At 42.8% G+C, this 18,478-nt stretch overlaps 1 protein-coding gene and 1 long non-coding RNA gene across 2 annotated transcripts in view; one reads left to right on the top strand and one right to left on the bottom strand.

The window, feature by feature from the left end:
• kcp (kielin cysteine rich BMP regulator) overlaps window positions 1-8,003 on the bottom strand; it is a 92,463-nt gene extending 84,460 nt beyond the window's left edge. The window contains exon 1 of the mRNA XM_060923153.1: window positions 7,640-8,003. Within this exon, the coding sequence (XP_060779136.1) occupies window positions 7,640-7,763 (124 nt within the window). The 5' untranslated portion in view covers window positions 7,764-8,003. The remainder of the gene's footprint in view (window positions 1-7,639) is intronic.
• The window catches only part of LOC132887670 (uncharacterized), an 18,274-nt gene continuing 7,796 nt past the window's right edge, over window positions 8,001-18,478 (top strand). The window contains exons 1-2 of the long non-coding RNA XR_009654867.1: window positions 8,001-8,356; window positions 17,410-17,505. This is a non-coding gene — a long non-coding RNA (uncharacterized LOC132887670). The remainder of the gene's footprint in view (window positions 8,357-17,409; window positions 17,506-18,478) is intronic.

The following is an 18,478-nucleotide window of genomic DNA, read 5'->3' as shown; positions in this document are numbered from 1 at the left end:
AAACAAAGCTAGAATTTGATTCCTGCAACACACTCAAAAAAGTTGGGACAGAGGCATTATTACCATTGTGTTACATCACCTTTCCTTTAATAATGCTTTTTAATCATATGAGATCTGAGGATACTAACTGTTGCAGTTTTGCAGTTGGAATTTTTCTCCATTCTTGCTTGATACAAGACTTCAGCTGCTCAATAGTCCGTGGTCACTGTTGTCTGATTCTCTTCTTCATGATGCCCCATACAGTCTCAATAAGACACAGATCTGGACTGGCAGCAGGCCAGTCAAGCACACGTACTCTGTGTCTACAAAGCCACGCTGTTGTAGCCCGTGCAGAATGAGGCCTGACCTTGTCCTGTTCAAATAAGCATGGACTTCCTGGGAAGAGCCGTCATCTTGATGAATACATTTCTCTAAAATCCCAATATATCAATGGTATCTTCACACACATGTAACTGCCCCATGCTGTGGGCACTGATCCCCCCCCCCCATACCATCACAGATGCTGCTTTTGCACCTTTCTCTGATAAAAAACTGGATGGTCGTGTTCACCTTTGGCACTGAGAACCCAATGGCTGGTTTTCCTGAAAACGAGCTGAAATGTGACTCATCTGACCACAGCACACGTTTCCACTCTCTTTCAGTCCATCTGAGATGAGTTCAGGCCCAGAGAAACCGGTGGCGTTTCTGTATAGAATTGATGAACGGCTTCCTCCTTGTGTAATACAGTTTCAGGTTGCATTTCTGGATGCAGCAGCAGACTGTTAATTGAGAACGGTTTTCTGAAGTCCTCCCGAGCCCACATGGCTATACGGTATTTGTCACATTAACGTGACGTTTTCTCAGGCAGTGCCGCCTGAGGGCTCGAAGGTCACGCCCATTCAACAGTGGTTTCTGACCCCACCCTTTACACACTGAGATGTCGCCGAATTCCCTGAATCTTTTCATGATATTATGGACTGTAGATTTTGAAAGACCTAACATCTTATGTTGAGAAATGTTCTTTTTGAATTGATGAACAATCCTCTCACAAATTTTGGCATAAACCAATGAGCCACACCCATCCTTGCTTGCAAAGACTGACCCTGTGTCTGAGGGCCTGTCCACACGAGTACACGGCCTCACCCAATACGTTAAAAAAATCTCCATAAACACGGCGTCATTTCCAGAAATATCTGCGTCCACACGGATTCACTGAAAACGACCCAAAATGCTGTAGTACATATACCAAGCCTGTATGTGGCGCTGTGATGCCGCCACACCAATACAATAAAACCGGAAGAGAAGCCATGGAGCATGCGTATAAAGATCACATGCTGTTTACAAACAAGCTCATACCATGAGAAGAGGATGATCATAGCCAGCGCAACTCTGAGAGGAAGAGGAGAGTCTTTTGTGTGGACCGACAATGAAGTGGAACTTCTACTTCGTGTCACATTGGACTACAAGACAACTAAATTGCATGAAAATGTCAACTGGGAGTCTTGCCACTCCAAGTACTCTGACATTATGGACGTGTTTCAGGAGCAGTATCCGCAGACCCCAACGGAGCAGGATTTCCCCCATGATGCCAAGAGCGTCACAAAGCCACAGGTTACCGCTAAGTTAAAAAGTATCCGGACAAAATACAGGCAGGCAGTGGACACAGGGCACCGTAGTGGCCAAGGCCGTGTTGTTCTGCTGTACTTTGAGCTGTGTGAGGAGATATGGGGTGGGTCGCCTGCTACACGCGGCATCGATGCCGGCATCAAGACTGCTGACATGGAAGAAGAGTCGTTGTCGCAGTCGTCAACACGAACTTCTCCGGCAATGGAGCTGCCTGGCAATTCAAGCCAGTCGTCCAGCACACCTGAAAGTCTGCCTTCTGCGGACATAAAGCAGCGCAGGGATTTGCTCCAGGCATGTTCATGATTTCAAGCTTAACAAGCAAACTATATGCTATGATACAATAACTATGTGGGAACAGTTAAATGGCATGTGCACATTCTTTGTGTACGTGTATTGCTTTCATACATACAGTGGGGCAAAAAAGTATTTAGTCAGTCACCAATTGTGCAAGTTCTCCCACTTAAAAAGATGAGAGAGGCCTGTAATTTTCATCATAGGTATACCTCAACTATGAGAGACAAAATGAGAAAAAAAAATCCAGAAAATCACATTGTCTGATTTTTAAAGAATTTATTTGCAAATTATGGTGGAAAATAAGTATTTGGTCAATAACAAAAGTTCATCTCAATACTTTGTTATATACCCTTTATTGGCAATGACAGAGGTCAAACGTTTTCTGTAAGTCTTCACAAGGTTTTCACACACTGTTGCTGGTATTTTGGCCCATTCCTCCATGCAGATCTCCTCTAGAGCAGTGATGTTTTGGGGCTGTCGCCAGGCAACACAGACTTTCAACTACCTCCAAAGATTTTCTATGGGGTTGAGATCTGGAGACTGGCTAGGCCACTCCAGGACCTTGAAATGCTTCTTACGAAGCCACTCCTTCGTTGCCCGGGCAGTGTGTTTGGGATCATTGTCATGCTGAAAGACCCAGCCACGTCTCATCTTCAGTGCCCTTGCTGATGGAAGGAGGTTTTCACTCAAAATATCATGATGCATGGCCCCATTCATTCTTTCCTTTACACGGATCAGTCATCCTGGTCCCTTTGCAGAAAAACAGCCCCAAAGCATGATGTTTCCACCCCCATGCTTCACAGTAGGTATGGTGTTCTTTGGATGCAACTCAGCATTCTTTCTCCTCCAAACACGACAAGTTGAGTTTTTACCAAAAAGTTCTATTTTGGTTTCATCTGACCATGTGATATTCTCCCAATCCTCTTCTGGATCATCCAAATGCTCTCTAGCAAACTTCAGACGGGCCTGGACATGTACTGGCTTAAGCAGGGGGACACGTCTGGCACTGCAGGATTTGAGTCCCTGGCGGCGTAGTGTTACCGATGGTAGCCTTTGTTACTTTGGTCCCAGCTCTCTGCAGGTCATTCACTAGGTCCCCCCGTGTGGTTCTGGGATTTTTGCTCACTGTTCTTGTGATCGTTTTGACCCCATGGGGTGAGATCTTGTGTGGAGCCCCAGATCGAGGGAGATTATCAGTGGTCTTGTATGTCTTCCATTTTCTAATAATTGCTCCCACAGTTGATTTCTTCACACCAAGCTGCTTACCTATTGCAGATTCAGTCTTCCCAGCCTGGTGCAGGTCTACAATTTTGTTTCTGGTGTCCTTTGACAGCTCTTTGGTCTTGGCCATAGTGGGGTTTGGAGTGTGACTGTTTGAGGTTGTGGACAGGTGTCTTTTATACTGATAACGAGTTCAAACAGGTGCCATTAATACAGGTAACAAGTGGAGGACAGAGGAGCCTCTTAAAGAAGAAGTTACAGGTCTGTGAGAGCCAGAAATCTTGCTTGTTTGTAGGTGACCAAATACTTATTTTACCGAGGAATTTACCAATTAATTCATTAAAATCCTACAATGTGATTTCCTGGATTCTTCCCCCCATTCTGTCTCTCATAGTTGAAGTGTACCTATGATGAAAATTACAGGCCTCTCTCATCTTTTTAAGTGGGAGAACTTGCACAATTGGTGGCTGACTAAATACTTTTTTGCCCCACTGTAGCTTTGACCATAACTTGTTTTGCATAATAATGAGGGAAATTTGCTCTGCTTTATTCAAGGCAAGGCTAAACAACCACAGAGGGGACAGGCTGAAACAAAGACTAACAGGTGACCAAGTAGCACTAGAGGACCTTCAGATCAAGCGGAAGATGTTGGAGCTGATGGAGGAGTCCTCTAAAAGAAACACAGACTTCATGCAGCAAATTAACACAAACATTGCAAACATTACAAACTCCATACAGGAGGGCTTTTCACTGATGAGAAAAGTGATGCTCCAGCCTGCCTACCCCCACAGCAGCAGTAGATTTGGACAACACCAACACACATTTATGCGCATGGCACCACACCCGGCTACACCAGCCTTTCATCAAACCCCCCATCAAACAGCATGACCAGAATACACACCAACACATGCGCACACCACACAGCAACCATCCTTTTCATACAGACGTGCACTGTTGCTTGATGATGCAGAGGAAAACTGAACTGTGCTTCTTTTTTGTTTGATTGTTGTTGTGTTGAACTTTCTGAAAACTTAAAGCACCTTATGTTTTTACACAATCTGCTCACTGCACCTTATAGTTTTACTTTGCACTCCAATTATACCTCTTATTTATACATTTTGTATTGCATTTTTGAAATGAGCCCTGTGATGACCTGGCGACTTGTCCAGGGTGAACCCCGCCATTCGCCCGTAGTCAGCTGGGATAGGCTCCAGCTCGCCTGCGACCCTGTAGAACAGGATAAAGTGGCTACAGATAATGAGATGAGATGAGGTTGTCCTCTTTACTTCATTGTGTTGTTATTGTGTGTAATGCTGCTGCTACACTGCAATTTCCCAGCTTGGGATCAATAGAGTACAGTATATCTATCTATCTACCATATGCACATTAGCAGGGATGTGCTGTCATTAAAAAAAAGAAGACTTTTTCTCGTGGTTGAAGTCATTTTGTTTATTTTTCACAAGACACACAGTTCACAACGCTTTCAAAATGGCATGAGTAATACATAAAGGGGCATCAAATACTACAAAAAGACCAGTAGGTCATCTAATCAGTTTGTGGTCACTTTTTTAAGGGTCAAGGTACTTGGTGATCACTCACCTCACTCTCTTTCCCTCTCCCTCATTACAGTCAGTGAGGTAGCTGTTACACTCTGTAGGAGAATGTGTGTCACCCTGTATTGTTCCAAACATGCACTGTTCATCTAAAGTCTCTTTACTGACCTCACAGAAATTGTGGAGAACAAAGCAGGCATAAATGACATGGGGCAGGTCATCCATGTTAATGTCCATGGGCCTTCTCAGTGCAGCAAATCTGGCCTTTAGACAACCAAAAGCACACTCAATGACCATGCGCGCCCTACACAAACACAGTCCAAAGTACTGCTCCTAAGGTGTGGAGCCATCGTTTGAGTACTCCTTCATCAAGTAAGGCAGCAGAGGGTAGGCAGGGTCACCAAGAAGAAAAACTGGTATTGCCTCCTCATCGTCCACAATCTGTTTTTTCAGAGCAGGAATCTTGCCAGTCTTCAGGTACAGTACATGTTTACCTTGGAGTTAGCAAACACCCGTGCGTCGTGCACACTTCCAGGCCACTTTATGACAACGTCCATGAATCTGTATTTGTAATCACAGACGGCTTGCACATTAAGGGAGTGCTTTCCTTTGCGGTTAATGTAAGCCGTGGAGTTGGTGGATGGCTGCTTAATGTCGATGTGGGTGCCGTTGACTGCTCCCAAACACTGTGGCATGCCATGAGCACGGTGGAATCCTAAAACCAGGTCCTGTGCTTTGGGCTCCGTAAAAGGAAGCTTAACATATTTTGGGCCCAGTTGGATGGCGATGACTTTACATGTCTGCTTAACAATAACAGAAACAACCTGTCGCGACACGCCAAATGCGTTAGCGGTTTTCCGTAGCCTCCCCTCGTCGCCTAAGTAGTACAGGGTTATTGCAACTCATTTCAACGGATCGATCGGTGCCCTCATATTCGTTTGATATACTTCGATATACGGACGGAGTTCTTCAGTCAGGGCGACGAGAGAAGCTCTGGACATGCGGAAATTCTCCCTCCACTCATTATCCACAACCACGCTAGTAACAAAGTTGTCCCAACAGCTGCTAGTTCGTCCAGGTCTTGTCCAAAACTTTCTCCTGGTGGCCCTTCTGGTTACTCCGTGAGGTGGATCCAAGAGCGTGTGGCGAATGTTGTTCTCCATGTTCTTTTGTTGCTCCTCGCAGTAATATAAAAGCAGAAGGTTTTGTTGTAGCAGCCGTAATAGACTGAGTTGTTTCTGCAGTAAGAGCACAAACCTGTAGTCCGCCATTGTTGTTGTTATGACGCATCTAGCGGCAGCGGCTGAGGTTAAAGGTTAGAGAGGCGGGGCTTATACGTCATCGTTTCTGAAAAAATCCGCATTCGCCGTCCAGACAACTCTGAGCTATCCAGCGTTTTAGGATTTTCCCACTCTGAGACCCGTTTTCAAAAAATACCGGTTTCACACCTCGAAAAAGCCAGATCCGTCTGGACGTGAGGCCAAAACGATAAAGTATTTATGCAGATTCGACAAAAACGTACTCGTGTGGACGGGCCAAAATCGCTCCCGACTCACTGGCACTGTGTATATAGTGAGGACGCCATTTTGTAGTGCTGTGTGAAACCTTAGTGAGGAATATTACACCCTATATAGTGCACTCAAAGTATCCCACAATGCATCATGAAAAGTAGCGTACAACCGATGGTCACTAATCAAGCAATATATCCCATCATGCATTGTGGTCGTGCTGAAAGAAATCAAATTAAAAGTCTCAAGTTTGATTGAATAAAAGGCAGCGACAAAGAAGAAAGGATTCGGCCTTGATTTAAAAGAACTGAAAGCTGCAGCAGACACAAAGTACTCTGTATTGATTAATGTTGGAAATACACTGAGTATAATATGGATTTATCATAAAAACACACACATGTATTGATTATTTTGAAACCCACCAGCCGACTGATCCAGCACGTTTTAATTGTGCGACAGTAATGATGTAAATATCAGCGCGACGGACGAGTGTCCGAAAGCATTTTTACATTTTACCAATGAGCTCACTGTATAGTCCTCTATATAGTAATTCCCTATCTAGGGAGTAGGGAGTAGTGAATAAGTGAGCGATTTCAGACACAGGGTGAGCCTTTGGTGCTGGTCCTTTTAAACCCAATCATGTGACTAATTAACCTGCTTATTATTGTGGAATCTTCCAAAATGGTGTTAAGTGAATACCTAATAAACTTTTCAGTCTCATTTTGTTTCTGTCCCAACTTTTTTTGAGTACGTTACAGGCATCAAATTCTCACTTTGTTTATATTTACAAAATACAATAAAGTTGGTCGGTAAAACTATGGAAATCTTTTCTTTGTACATTTGTCAGTTAAATAAAGGTTCATGTGAATTAACAAATCACAGATTTTTGTTTTTATTGCATTTTGGAAAATATCCCAACTTTTCTGGAAATGGGGTTTGTATTTGTACCCTTTATATACTGCTTGGAAGCATTCCTAAAAGGGTGCATGCAGTTACCATGAGGTCCAGTAATGAGCCCTTGGGGGTACATTAGTGTAGACTGTACCCCGGGGGGACAGAACCGGACTCCTGCTGTAACCCTATTTCTGACAGTGAAGCTGAAAATCTGCACTCTGAGCTCATATTCATCATTTACTATCAGTTCCAGTGGCAGACAACAACAACAACAACTCAATCAACATCCAAATACTGTACAGAGAACCTTTAACCCTTTCAGCAGACAGAGAGCTGAAGAACCTTCTCTGGTTTCTCAGAGTAAAGGTTCTCTGAGGTTCAGTTCATATCGAACTGTCAGGGTTCTTTGTTTATGTTTTCTGATCATATGTGAGGCATTAATTAGTGCAGTGTGTGTGTGTGTGTGTGTGTGTGTGTGTGTGTGTGTGTGTGTGTGTGTGTGTTGTTTAATGCGTCCTACAAGCATTTGAAACTTTATTTTTCTTTGTGAAATGATAAACTCACCGCTTGTGTCTTGCTGCACTTTCAGCTGGTTGTGATGATGAGTTTGAGACGCACAGCAGATCCTCCACAGCGCGCACACACCCAGGAGAGCACACAGAGACCTTCTCCCCAGGAGCAGCTCCATGTTCTCCAGCTGCAGAGATTCACCGGCGGATTGGAACAAAGAGCTTCCTACAGTCTGCAGAAGAAAAGAAGGAAGTAGATTCCCAGTCCTGAGAAACACAGCAGGGCTCTTCAGGAGAACACTGAACCCTCTCCTGTATTTCTCTCTCTCTCTCTCTCTCTCTCACACACACACACACTCTCTCTCTCTCTCACACACACACACACACACTCACTCTCTCTCTCTCTCTCTCACACACACACAAACACACACTCTCTCTCTCTCTCTCTCTCTCTCTCTCTCTCACACACACACACTCTCTCTCTCTCACACACACACACACACACACACACACACTCACTCTCTCTCTCTCTCTCACACACACACACAAACACTCTCTCTCACACACTCTCTCTCTCTCACACACACACACACACACACACACACACACAATCTCTCTCTCTCTCCAGCACGACATACAGCTGCTGGTTTCCTGTTAATGACAGGAATTCGCACTCATAGAACAAGAAACATCTGGCGGCGACTCTCTGATGGATTAATCGAGTCCTAAAGAATCGATTCTTCAAGTATTTCTTTCTTTCTTTCGCCTTGAAGTGAGTCACTAAGAATTAACTCGTGAACTCAAACGAATAGAAACATAAATTCATATTGCACACATCAGCTTACTGGTCTAATTAACAATGGCCACGCCCACTTCTTAGTTTCACGCCTGCTGTTCTGTTAATTATTATTATTATTATTATTATTATTATTATTATTATGTTGACCCAAGCTATGTGTGATCTCTCTACATGTGTTTTTACTTCCTTTTCCCTCAAACTGTATTGAAAAAGAATATTTGAGGTATTTGTGTCAGTTGTGGGCTCCGCCCTTAAAATAAAAAAAAAAAGAGTCTGTTTAAAAAGAGTCCATTAGAGCAGGGATTCTCAACCTTTTTCAAGCTGGGCCCCCCCAAAGCTGGTTCATTGCAGTTGGGGCCACCCCCCCTTACCGGCCCCACCCCCACTACACCACCTCGCATAGATAGATAGATAGATAGATAGATAGATAGATAGATAGATAGATAATTATTTTTAGGCCCACACTATTATTATTATTATTATTATTATTATCAGTAGCGGTCAAGGACGCGTTATCCTAATGGGCTTCATGGGCAGCTGCCCAGGGCCTCGGCCACTAGGGGGCCTCGGAGGTAGCGAGATCGGAAAATATGAAATGATATCCTCAGAAGTTTTGATCATATTGATAACATTTTTGATGCATTTCGCCACCCGTAAGGAAGCCCACCTTGTCCCGTCGCATAAATCACCCGTCATTGTCCATATAATCACTGTCCACCATGTCTTCACACGCTACGCCAGCTTGAGTTCAATGATGTATGCTGCGTTCATGTGCTATGGGAAGATGATATTTTCCAGTTGGGAAGTGGTATTTACCAGTGTGTTGTGTTCACATGCTTTTGTTGTTGTTGACAAATTAAAGATGGTGGACCAGATTCAGAATCAGGCCTGTTATTTGGCTAAAACAATTATAGATTGCCTTGTTCATCAGCTGCAGCAGGAATATGGGTTATCAAAAGTCAAAAGGTAAATAATGCTGAATATTTTCTGATCATGACAAGGAGAGATTTTCTTAACACATTGAATGCCACGCAGTTTTTGGAAATTTGGCTGAAGCCACAATGAGAGTAGCCAGTATCTAGATCATTGTTGGCGTTCTTTGGACAGCCACAGAATATTTTGTATTAGGCTATAATATACATATTATAATAATATAATATACATAACATGACTCGTTTAAAAGGTGAGAGTCAGCTTTCCGTAGGTGAAAACCACTTCTTTCTTGGTTCATAAGCTAGTCTTGTACCGCTCGCCGCCATGTTGAAAAGGTTGAAGTTCATCTCATCTCGGCAACTCGTGTATCAAAATTTTCTACGAGTTGCCCAGTGGAAAATACCACAAGAGGGGGCGTTCATGTGTGCTTTCCATGTCGGCGTTTGGTATTTACCATAATTCCCATAGCACATGAACGCACCATTAATTAATGACTTCGCTTTCCAGAAAAGTAGGAAAGTGCCCTTGTAAGTTGACCCATGGCTGTCAAACTGAATGCGCAAAGCTGTGTGCCACTGCTCTTTGGGACATTACATGTGTGAAAGGATGAAATGTTTCACACAGCCTAACATTTTGAGATTTATTTCTGAGAAGCAAGATATTTTTCTTCCTTTGTTATCGCTCTTTGTTTTCACAAGTTAAAAGTTGCCTGGATTCCAAAATGAAAACGAACGGTTATATACCAAATGAATGTTCTTGTTCTGAATACTACAGAAACTGTTGTAGGCCTCGGTTATGTTCTTGACATGTTGTTCATTGACTCACTCATTCAAAGGCTTATTGAGGTTAAACTTTAGTTAAGGGTTGTTTTACAATCAGGGTACGCAAGCTAAAAATCACATTTAACACTTATTGTCTTCAATATCAAAAGGCTTGACTAAATAAACTTGGTTGTTTATTGTAGCCCTGTGATAGCTCTATTTACCATGCAAAAAAAATGTGGTGATAATGTTATTTTTGGTGAATGTATGGCAATATACGTCATATTTAGCAAAATTACTCGTGTCATTTAGAAAAAGTGCTTTTTTGACCACAGGTAGCTCCAAAAGGGATGCACTTACATCATTCTTTATACCATAAAACACATATTTGGTTCCATATCATTGGAAACAGAGTTAAGTTTTAATGTTGAATGCCAGTAAGTTTTCAGACTATTTTGATCAAATTAGTCTGTAATTGCGTCAAAAAAAAGTCCTCTCCGAGACAGCTAATTTTTCAATATAAAATAACATATCTAAAATGATTATTTTCATCCTAAAATGTGGTCAAGATATTGGGACATAAATATTAGAGACAACTAACACAAAGCTTACAGCCTTATATTTAAAAGCACTATGGAAGTAGTGGATTCTGAATTGTCAAAAAAAAAGTCCTCTCCGAGAATCACTTCATTTGTTTCTCCCAGCCCTGCTTAAAGCGACACTTCATCTTCTTATAGCAGATTACACAAAACTACCATACACACACGTCAAAAAATTACCTGCAATCTGTTCTTTAACTCGTCCTTCACTTAAAAACTGGTACAAGAACCAGTTTGAATCAATTTGAATTTTAAGTAGGCGTGGCAGGTCATAGAAGACCAGAAGTTCACTCAGGTACTGTGGTGCGAGACCATTCAGTGCTTTAAAGGTCAATAGTAGTATTTTATAATCAATACGAAATTTGATTGGGAGCCAATGCAGTGTGGATAAGACAGGGGTGATGGGGTCATATTTTCTAGTTCTAGTAAGGACTCTTGCTGCTGCATTTTGAACTAACTGGAGCTTATTTATGCACTTATTGGAACATCCAGACAGTAAGGCATTACAATAATCCAACCTGGAGGGAACAAAAGCATGAACTAGTTTTTCCGCGTCATGTAGTGACATTAAATTTCTTATCTTAGCAATATTTCTGAGATGAAAGAAAGCTATCCGGGTAATGTTATCAGTGTGAGTTTCGAATGAAAGACTGGGGTCAATAATCACTCCGAGGTCTTTTACTGGGGGGCAGCACGGTGGTGTAGTGGTTAGCGCTGTCGCCTCACAGCAAGAAGGTCCTGGGTTCGAGCCCCGGGGCCGGCGAGGGCCTTTCTGTGTGGAGTTTGCATGTTCTCCCCGTGTCTGCGTGGGTTTCCTCCGGGTGCTCCGGTTTCCCCCACAGTCCAAAGACATGCAGGTTAGGTTAACTGGTGACTCTAAATTGAGCGTAGGTGTGAATGTGAGTGTGAATGGTTGTCTGTGTCTATGTGTCAGCCCTGTGATGACCTGGCGACTTGTCCAGGGTGTACCCTGCCTTTCGCCCGTAGTCAGCTGGGATAGGCTCCAGCTTGCCTGCGACCCTGTAGAAGGATAAAGCGGCTACAGATAATGTGATGTGAATGTGATGTGTGAGGTCTTTTACTGCTGCACGTGAAGAAACAGAAAGGCCATCCAGAGTCACTGTGGAATCAGAAAACTTACTTCTAGCTGCATGTGGTCCGAGTACAAGTACTTCAGCCTTGTCAGAGTTAAGCAGAAGGAAGTTAATAAGCATCCAGTGTCTAATGTCCTTTACACATTCCTCAATTCTATTAAGCTGGTGTCTCTCATCAGGTTTTGCAGAAACATACAACTGTGTGTCATCAGCATAACAGTGGAAACTAATACAATGTTTATGAATAATATCACCCAGAGGGAACATATATAAAGAAAAAAGCAGTGGATCCAAGACAGAACCTTGTGGAACACCAAACTTTACCTCAGTACGTCTAGAAATATCACCATTTACATCAACATACTGATAGCGATCAGTTAAATAAGAGCTGAGCCAAGAGAGGGCCGTTCCCTTAACTCCCACAACATTTTCTAGTCTATCCAGAAGAATGGAATCATCAATGGTATCAAATGCTGCACTAAGGTCAAGCAACACAAGCAGCGAGACACAGCCCTGATCAGACGCCAACAGTAGGTCGTTTACTACTTTAACCAGAGCTGTCTCTGTGCTATGATGAGGTCTAAATCCTGACTGATACATTTCATGGATGTTATTCCTATGTAAATATGAGCATAACTGCTGTGCCACAGCTTTTTCAAGGATCTTGGAGATAAAGGGGAGGTTTGATATTGGCCGATAATTGGACAGCTGACAGGGATCAAGGTCAGGTTTTTTAATCAGGGGTTTGATAACTGCTAGTTTAAAGGATTTGGGTACATAGCCGATCGTAAGAGAAGAATTTATTATTTTTAGAAGCGGTTCAATTACTTCAGGTATTATCTGTTTGAATAGACGTGTAGGTAAGGGATCTAGTACACAAGTTGAGGCTTTTGATGCCGAGATTAATGAAAGTAATTCAGTTTCTCTAAGGGGAGTAAAACATTCTAATTGCTGATCTGATACAGTTATATTGTTAACTACAGGGTCACTTACATTGACTGACCTTAAATTAGTAGTTTGAATTTTTTGTCGGATATTCTCAATTTTGTCATTAAAAAAATTAATGTAGTCGTTGCTACTCCATACTGCAGGTGTGCATGTGTCTATAGTGGACTTATTCCTGGTTAATTTTGCTGCAGTATTAAATAGGAATCTAGGATTATTTTTGTTATCTTCTATTAGGGAGGAGAGATATGTTGATCTAGCAGCACTAAGAGCTTTTCTATACTTCAGGAAGCTCTCCTTCCACGCTAATTTGAACGCTACCAATTTTGTTTGACACCATTTATGTTCCAATTTTCGAGTGGTCTGTTTTAATGTGCGAGTGTCATCATTATACCAGGGTGCTAATTTTTTCTCTCTGATCATTTTCCTTTTAAGAGGAGCTACATTATCTAAAGTATGGCGGAACGTTGACTCTAAGCATTCAGTTGCCTGATCAAGTTCTGCAGGGGCTGACAGTGACCCAATCAAAGTTGATAACTCTGGGAGATCATTTATAAAGCTCTGTGCAGTAGTTGACGTGAATGTATGTTTAATACAGTAGCGTGGTGAGGTGCATATATTATTACTCAGACATATTTTGAATGTGATGAGATAATGATCTGAGATAACTTCAGACTGTGGAAGTTTAACCCGAATGTTAGTATTAGATCGAGGGTGTGACCACCATTATGGGTCGGTCCTATGACATTCTGATTAATCCCTACTGAATCTAAAATGGACACAAACGCTGTTTTTAAAGGGTCTTCTGGGTTATCGAAGTGATTATTAAAATCTCCGACAACTAAAGCTTTGTCTAAGGAAATAACCAGATCTGAGATAAAATCTGCAAATTCAGAAAGAAACTCAGAATATGGCCCCGGGGGCCTGTAAATAATAAGCAATGGAATTAACAGGGTAGACTTATTTTTTGAGGCTACATACATTATATTAGTATGAAGAACTTCAAATGTATTAAATTTATAACCAGGTTTGTGTTACACCTAGATAATCATTATAAATAACCACGACGCCTCCTCCTCTGCCAGTGAGACGAGGCTGGTGTATATAACTGTACCCAGGAGGACTCGCTTCATTTAATGCTATATATTCATTTGGCATGGCGGCACGGTGGTGTAGTGGTTAGCGCTGTCGCCTCACAGCAAGAAGGTCTGGGTTCGAGCCCCGTGGCCGATGAGGGCCTTTCTGTGCGGAGTTTGCATGTTCTCCCCGTGTCCGCGTGGGTTTCCTCCGGGTGCTCCGGTTTCCCCCACAGTCCAAAGACATGCAGGTTAGGTTAACTTTTGACTCTAAATTGACCGTAGGTGTGAATGTGAGTGTGAATGGTTGTCTGTGTCTATGTGTCAGCCCTGTGATGACCTGGTGACTTGTCCAGGGTGAACCCCGCCTTTCTCCCGTAGTCAGCTGGGATAGGATCCAGCTTGCCTGCGACCCTGTAGAACAGGATAAAGCGGCTACAGATAATGAGATGAGATATTCATTTGGCTTAATCCATGTTTCAGTTAAACAAAGTACATTAAACTCCTGATCAGTAATGAGTTCATTAACCATTAGCGCTTTAGATGTAAGAGATCTAATATTTAATAGCCCCACCTTTAGATCAAAGGTGCTGGCAGCGGCTGTACAGTCAGTCTGATCTAATTTTATATTGATTAGGTTACTGGAACAAACTCTCTGAATATTTCTACCTTTTTGTTGAGCTCGGGGAACAGACACAGTCTCGATGTAGTGGGCCCTGAGTGACGACTCTGTGCAGCTAGCAGACAGTCGGTTTAGCCTGTTCGTCTGCTCCCTGGCCTTGGCTCTGGATTTTCAGAAGTTAACTAGGCCTGTTCTGAGACTATGACCTATGCTGCAGGAAATGAGAGCAGCACCTTCCCGAGTGGGATGGATACCATCCCGCCCTAACAGGCCAGCAGTGCCCTCAAAATTAGCCCAATTATCTATAAAGCCCACACTGTTTTCAGAGCACCACCTGGACGGCCAGCAGTTCAGCAACCATAACCTGCTGTAAGCTACATCGCCACTCCGCATTGGGATGGGGCCAGAGCATACTACAGCATCGGACATCACCTTCACTAATTTAAACACCTTTACAAAGTTACTCTTAGTAACCTCAGACTGACAAAGGCATATATCATTAGCTCCTGCATGGATAACTATCTTTGAGAACCTGTGCTTGCCTAGGACCCTAAGATTAACTGCTATGTCCGGCACCCTGGCTCCCGGTATACACCTGACTAAAGCTGCTGGTGCCCCTAAAGGCTGAGCTAATTTCACGTGCCGTATGATAGAGTCCCCTATAACCAGAGCTCTTTCAGGTTTCTCAGTGGGTGCATCATTAAGGAGAGCAAACCTGTTCGACACGTGACGCGGAGAGGAGTGGTGCTCCCGTGGGCGAGCCTCAGTGGTAGCTTTGGCTCTACGCTTATGTCGCCGAGTCGTCACCCATTCGCCCTGCTGTAAGGGCTCTAATGCCGGAGTTGGGGGATTACTAACTTCACCTAGGGCATCCAGACTTTCCCCTACAGAAACTACACTGTTCTCATTCTCACTGACCTTCACTAAAGCCTGGATACGCACTTCTAACACTATAATCTTCTCCATCAGAGAGCTAACTAATCTGCACTTATCACAAATAAAGCTATCGCTAGCGATGGAGGAATAATGACTAAACATCCTGCACTCAGCACACTGAACAAGCTGAAGGTGTGCCATGATGAAAGGATTCACGTACCCTTAATTGAAGATCTGTTGATATTAAAGCAGATCCCATGTGGATGGCCTCCACTTGTGGTCTTTATGCAGGAGGAGGAAAAAAAAAGAAAACTTCTGGTCTCGGCGTTCTTCCGAAAAAAGAGAGAGAGAAAAAAATGAATGTCATCAGCATAACAATGAAAGTTAAGGTCATGGTTCTGAATAATCTGGCCTATAGGAGAAACATATAATATAAAAAGAAGGGGACCAAGGACAGAACCCTGAGGCACACCTTGAGCAACAGTAACAGTGGATGATTTATGAACACCAATAGAGATGAACCGTTGCCTGTTTGCTAGATATGACTGAAACCAGGCTAAAGCTAAGCCAGTAATACCAAAAGAAGACAGTCTGGAAATGAGTCTCTCATGATGTACAGTGTCAAAGGCAGCTGTGAGGTCCAAGAGAACAAGGACATTGAGATGACCAGCATCAGTTGAGAGCAGGAGGTCATTAACAACTCTTAAGAGAGCAGATTCAGTGCTGTGCAGATTGCGAAAGCCTGACTGAAAGGGTTCATAGAGATCATTATGAGCAAGGAAAGTATGCAGCTGAGAGGCTACAACTCTCTCCATTACTTTAGCTAGGAAAGGGAGATTAGAGATGGGTCTGTAATTGGACAGTGAAAGAGAATCTAGACCAGGTTTCTTTAGTATTGGTGTAACAGAAGCAATTTTGAGGGAGATGGGAACAGTGCCTAAAGCAAAACACTGATTAATCAGATAGGGTTCATAGAGATCATTATGAGCATTATAAGGGGAGATAGCAGATACACAGGATTTGATAAGTGCAGTGGGTGCAGGGTCCAACAGACATGAGGAGGAGGAGGACTTAGTCATGATTTCCGATACTTTAGAAGAATCAACAGGAGAGAAAGCAGAGAGACAGCAGTCAGCTTTATGAGAAAGAGCTACTTGTGAGACAGAAGAGTGAATTTCAGAATGAAAGTGTTGGTAAATACTGTCAATTTTATCCTTGAAAAAATCCAAAAAAGCCTGACACTGAGCAGGAGAACTGGGAGTGGTTGAGGAAGGAAGCTGAAGAAGTGTATTTATTGTATTAAACAGAGCTTTGGGTCTATGGTTGCCACTCTTAATGATGTTAGCGTAGTAAGAGGATCGGGCAGCGTTAAGAGCATCCTTATACTTTGTGATGTGTTTAGAGAAGAGTGAAAGATGAATAGTAAGGCCAGTTTTCTTATAAAGGCGCTCTAGCCGCCTTCCCTTGGCCTTCATGACCCTAAGCTCAGAGGTGAACCAAGGAGAGGCGCGATTCGCGGAGACCTGTCTAGTTTTGAGGGGAGCGAAAGTGTTAAGTGTGTTAGATATAGTATTATTGTAAATAGCAACTGTATCATCAGGAGAGGAAACCTCAGCAAATTTACAAAAAGAAGAGGAGAGAGGCAGAGAAAGAATGCACATCAATAGAAGAAAGATTATGGAAAGAGACAGTAGAACACAGGAAATTTAGAAGAAGGCACACTGAGACAACGCTCAATCAACCTGTGGTCAGTAAAACCTCCATCCTACAACCTACTTGTAGAAATAAATGTTGAAGCTCTGCACATCGTTTCCCTGCACACGAGCCACTGCTGGTTTGGTTTCTCCTGGGATATCTGTGGTGTGTTTTAAGTTGAATAAAGAGAATAAAAACTGTAGGTCTGTGTAAAGTCACTTTATCGACTTTTCCTGAACGACATCAGGATGCTTATCACCGTGAATGAATCATGGCATGTCAGAGAGGATAAGCTTTCTGCATGGCTAGCATCTGATTAAACAGGAATGCACAAGTGTGAGGACCAAACAAAGTAATGCTGCACGACCCTTTCAAATGTTATCATATCAAGTTTGTGTTTTTGAATTTGTGTTATCACTTGCTAGGAGACTCAGACATCGTGTGATGGAGCTGCAGACCCGCAGCTCAAACCTGCAGGATGGGAGGGACCACGCCCTGTTTGGGTGGAGGAATGAGGGAAGGTAGAGACGTTTATATTTATATTTACACACCAAAGAATGAAGAAAGTGTGTGTGTGTGTGTGTGTGTAGTCAATGTACTGATATTGTTAATGTTTTGAAATACTGACTGTTTTAAATCACATATATTTTGAATCTATGCTGCAATCCCATGACTGAGGGAATTAAATCACTGGTTAAAGTCACATGTACGTCAGTTACATAACATTAAAGGTGCAGTCAGTGATTTTACTGAAGATTTTTTTTTAAATCCCACATGAACATCCTTTCAGAATCAAATGAAATAAAATAGAACATGAAACTCAGTCAACGAACCAAATCAACAAACAGAACGTCACATGAATGCTTTAATTACAGACGAACCCAGAAGCGAGCTGCACATGAAATTTCTCAGATAATGAGATAATGTTTTGTTTCTTACATTACATTCACTGTGGGTTTTATTTTATATATCGGGTCCAAAGCCCAGTTTCAGACACTACATCTGTTCACAGGCCGACTCTCAGAGCTGATTAGATCTGCAGCCAAAACATGATCAACACAAAGACAAACCCATATCACTCTTCAAAAGATCTGAGAGGTGAAGAGAGAAGCTGATTGTGATTTTTTAAAAAATGTAAACATAGTTATATTTTTAAAAAAATTTCAGAAAAAAACAAGCAAAGGACGGCGGCACGGTGGTGTAGTGGTTAGCACTGTCGCCTCACAGCAAGAAGGTCCTGGGTTCGAGCCCCGTGGCCGGCGAGGGCCTTTCTGTGTGGAGTTTGCATGTTCTCCCCGTGTCCGCGTGGGTTTCCTCCGGATGCTCCGGTTTCCCCCACAGTCCAAAGACATGCAGGTTAGGTTAACTGGTGACTCTAAATTGAGCGTAGGTGTGAATGTGAGTGTGAATGGTTGTCTGTGTCTATGTGTCAGCCCTGTGATGACCTGGCGACTTGTCCAGGGTGAACCCCGCCTTTCGCCCGTAGTCAGCTGG

This window comes from Neoarius graeffei, chromosome 6 (genome assembly GCF_027579695.1).
Source record: "Neoarius graeffei isolate fNeoGra1 chromosome 6, fNeoGra1.pri, whole genome shotgun sequence".
Classification (NCBI taxonomy): domain Eukaryota; kingdom Metazoa; phylum Chordata; class Actinopteri; order Siluriformes; family Ariidae; genus Neoarius; species Neoarius graeffei.
The sequence above is the reverse complement of the archived record's forward strand: the minus strand, read 5'-3'. Positions and strand labels throughout refer to the sequence as shown.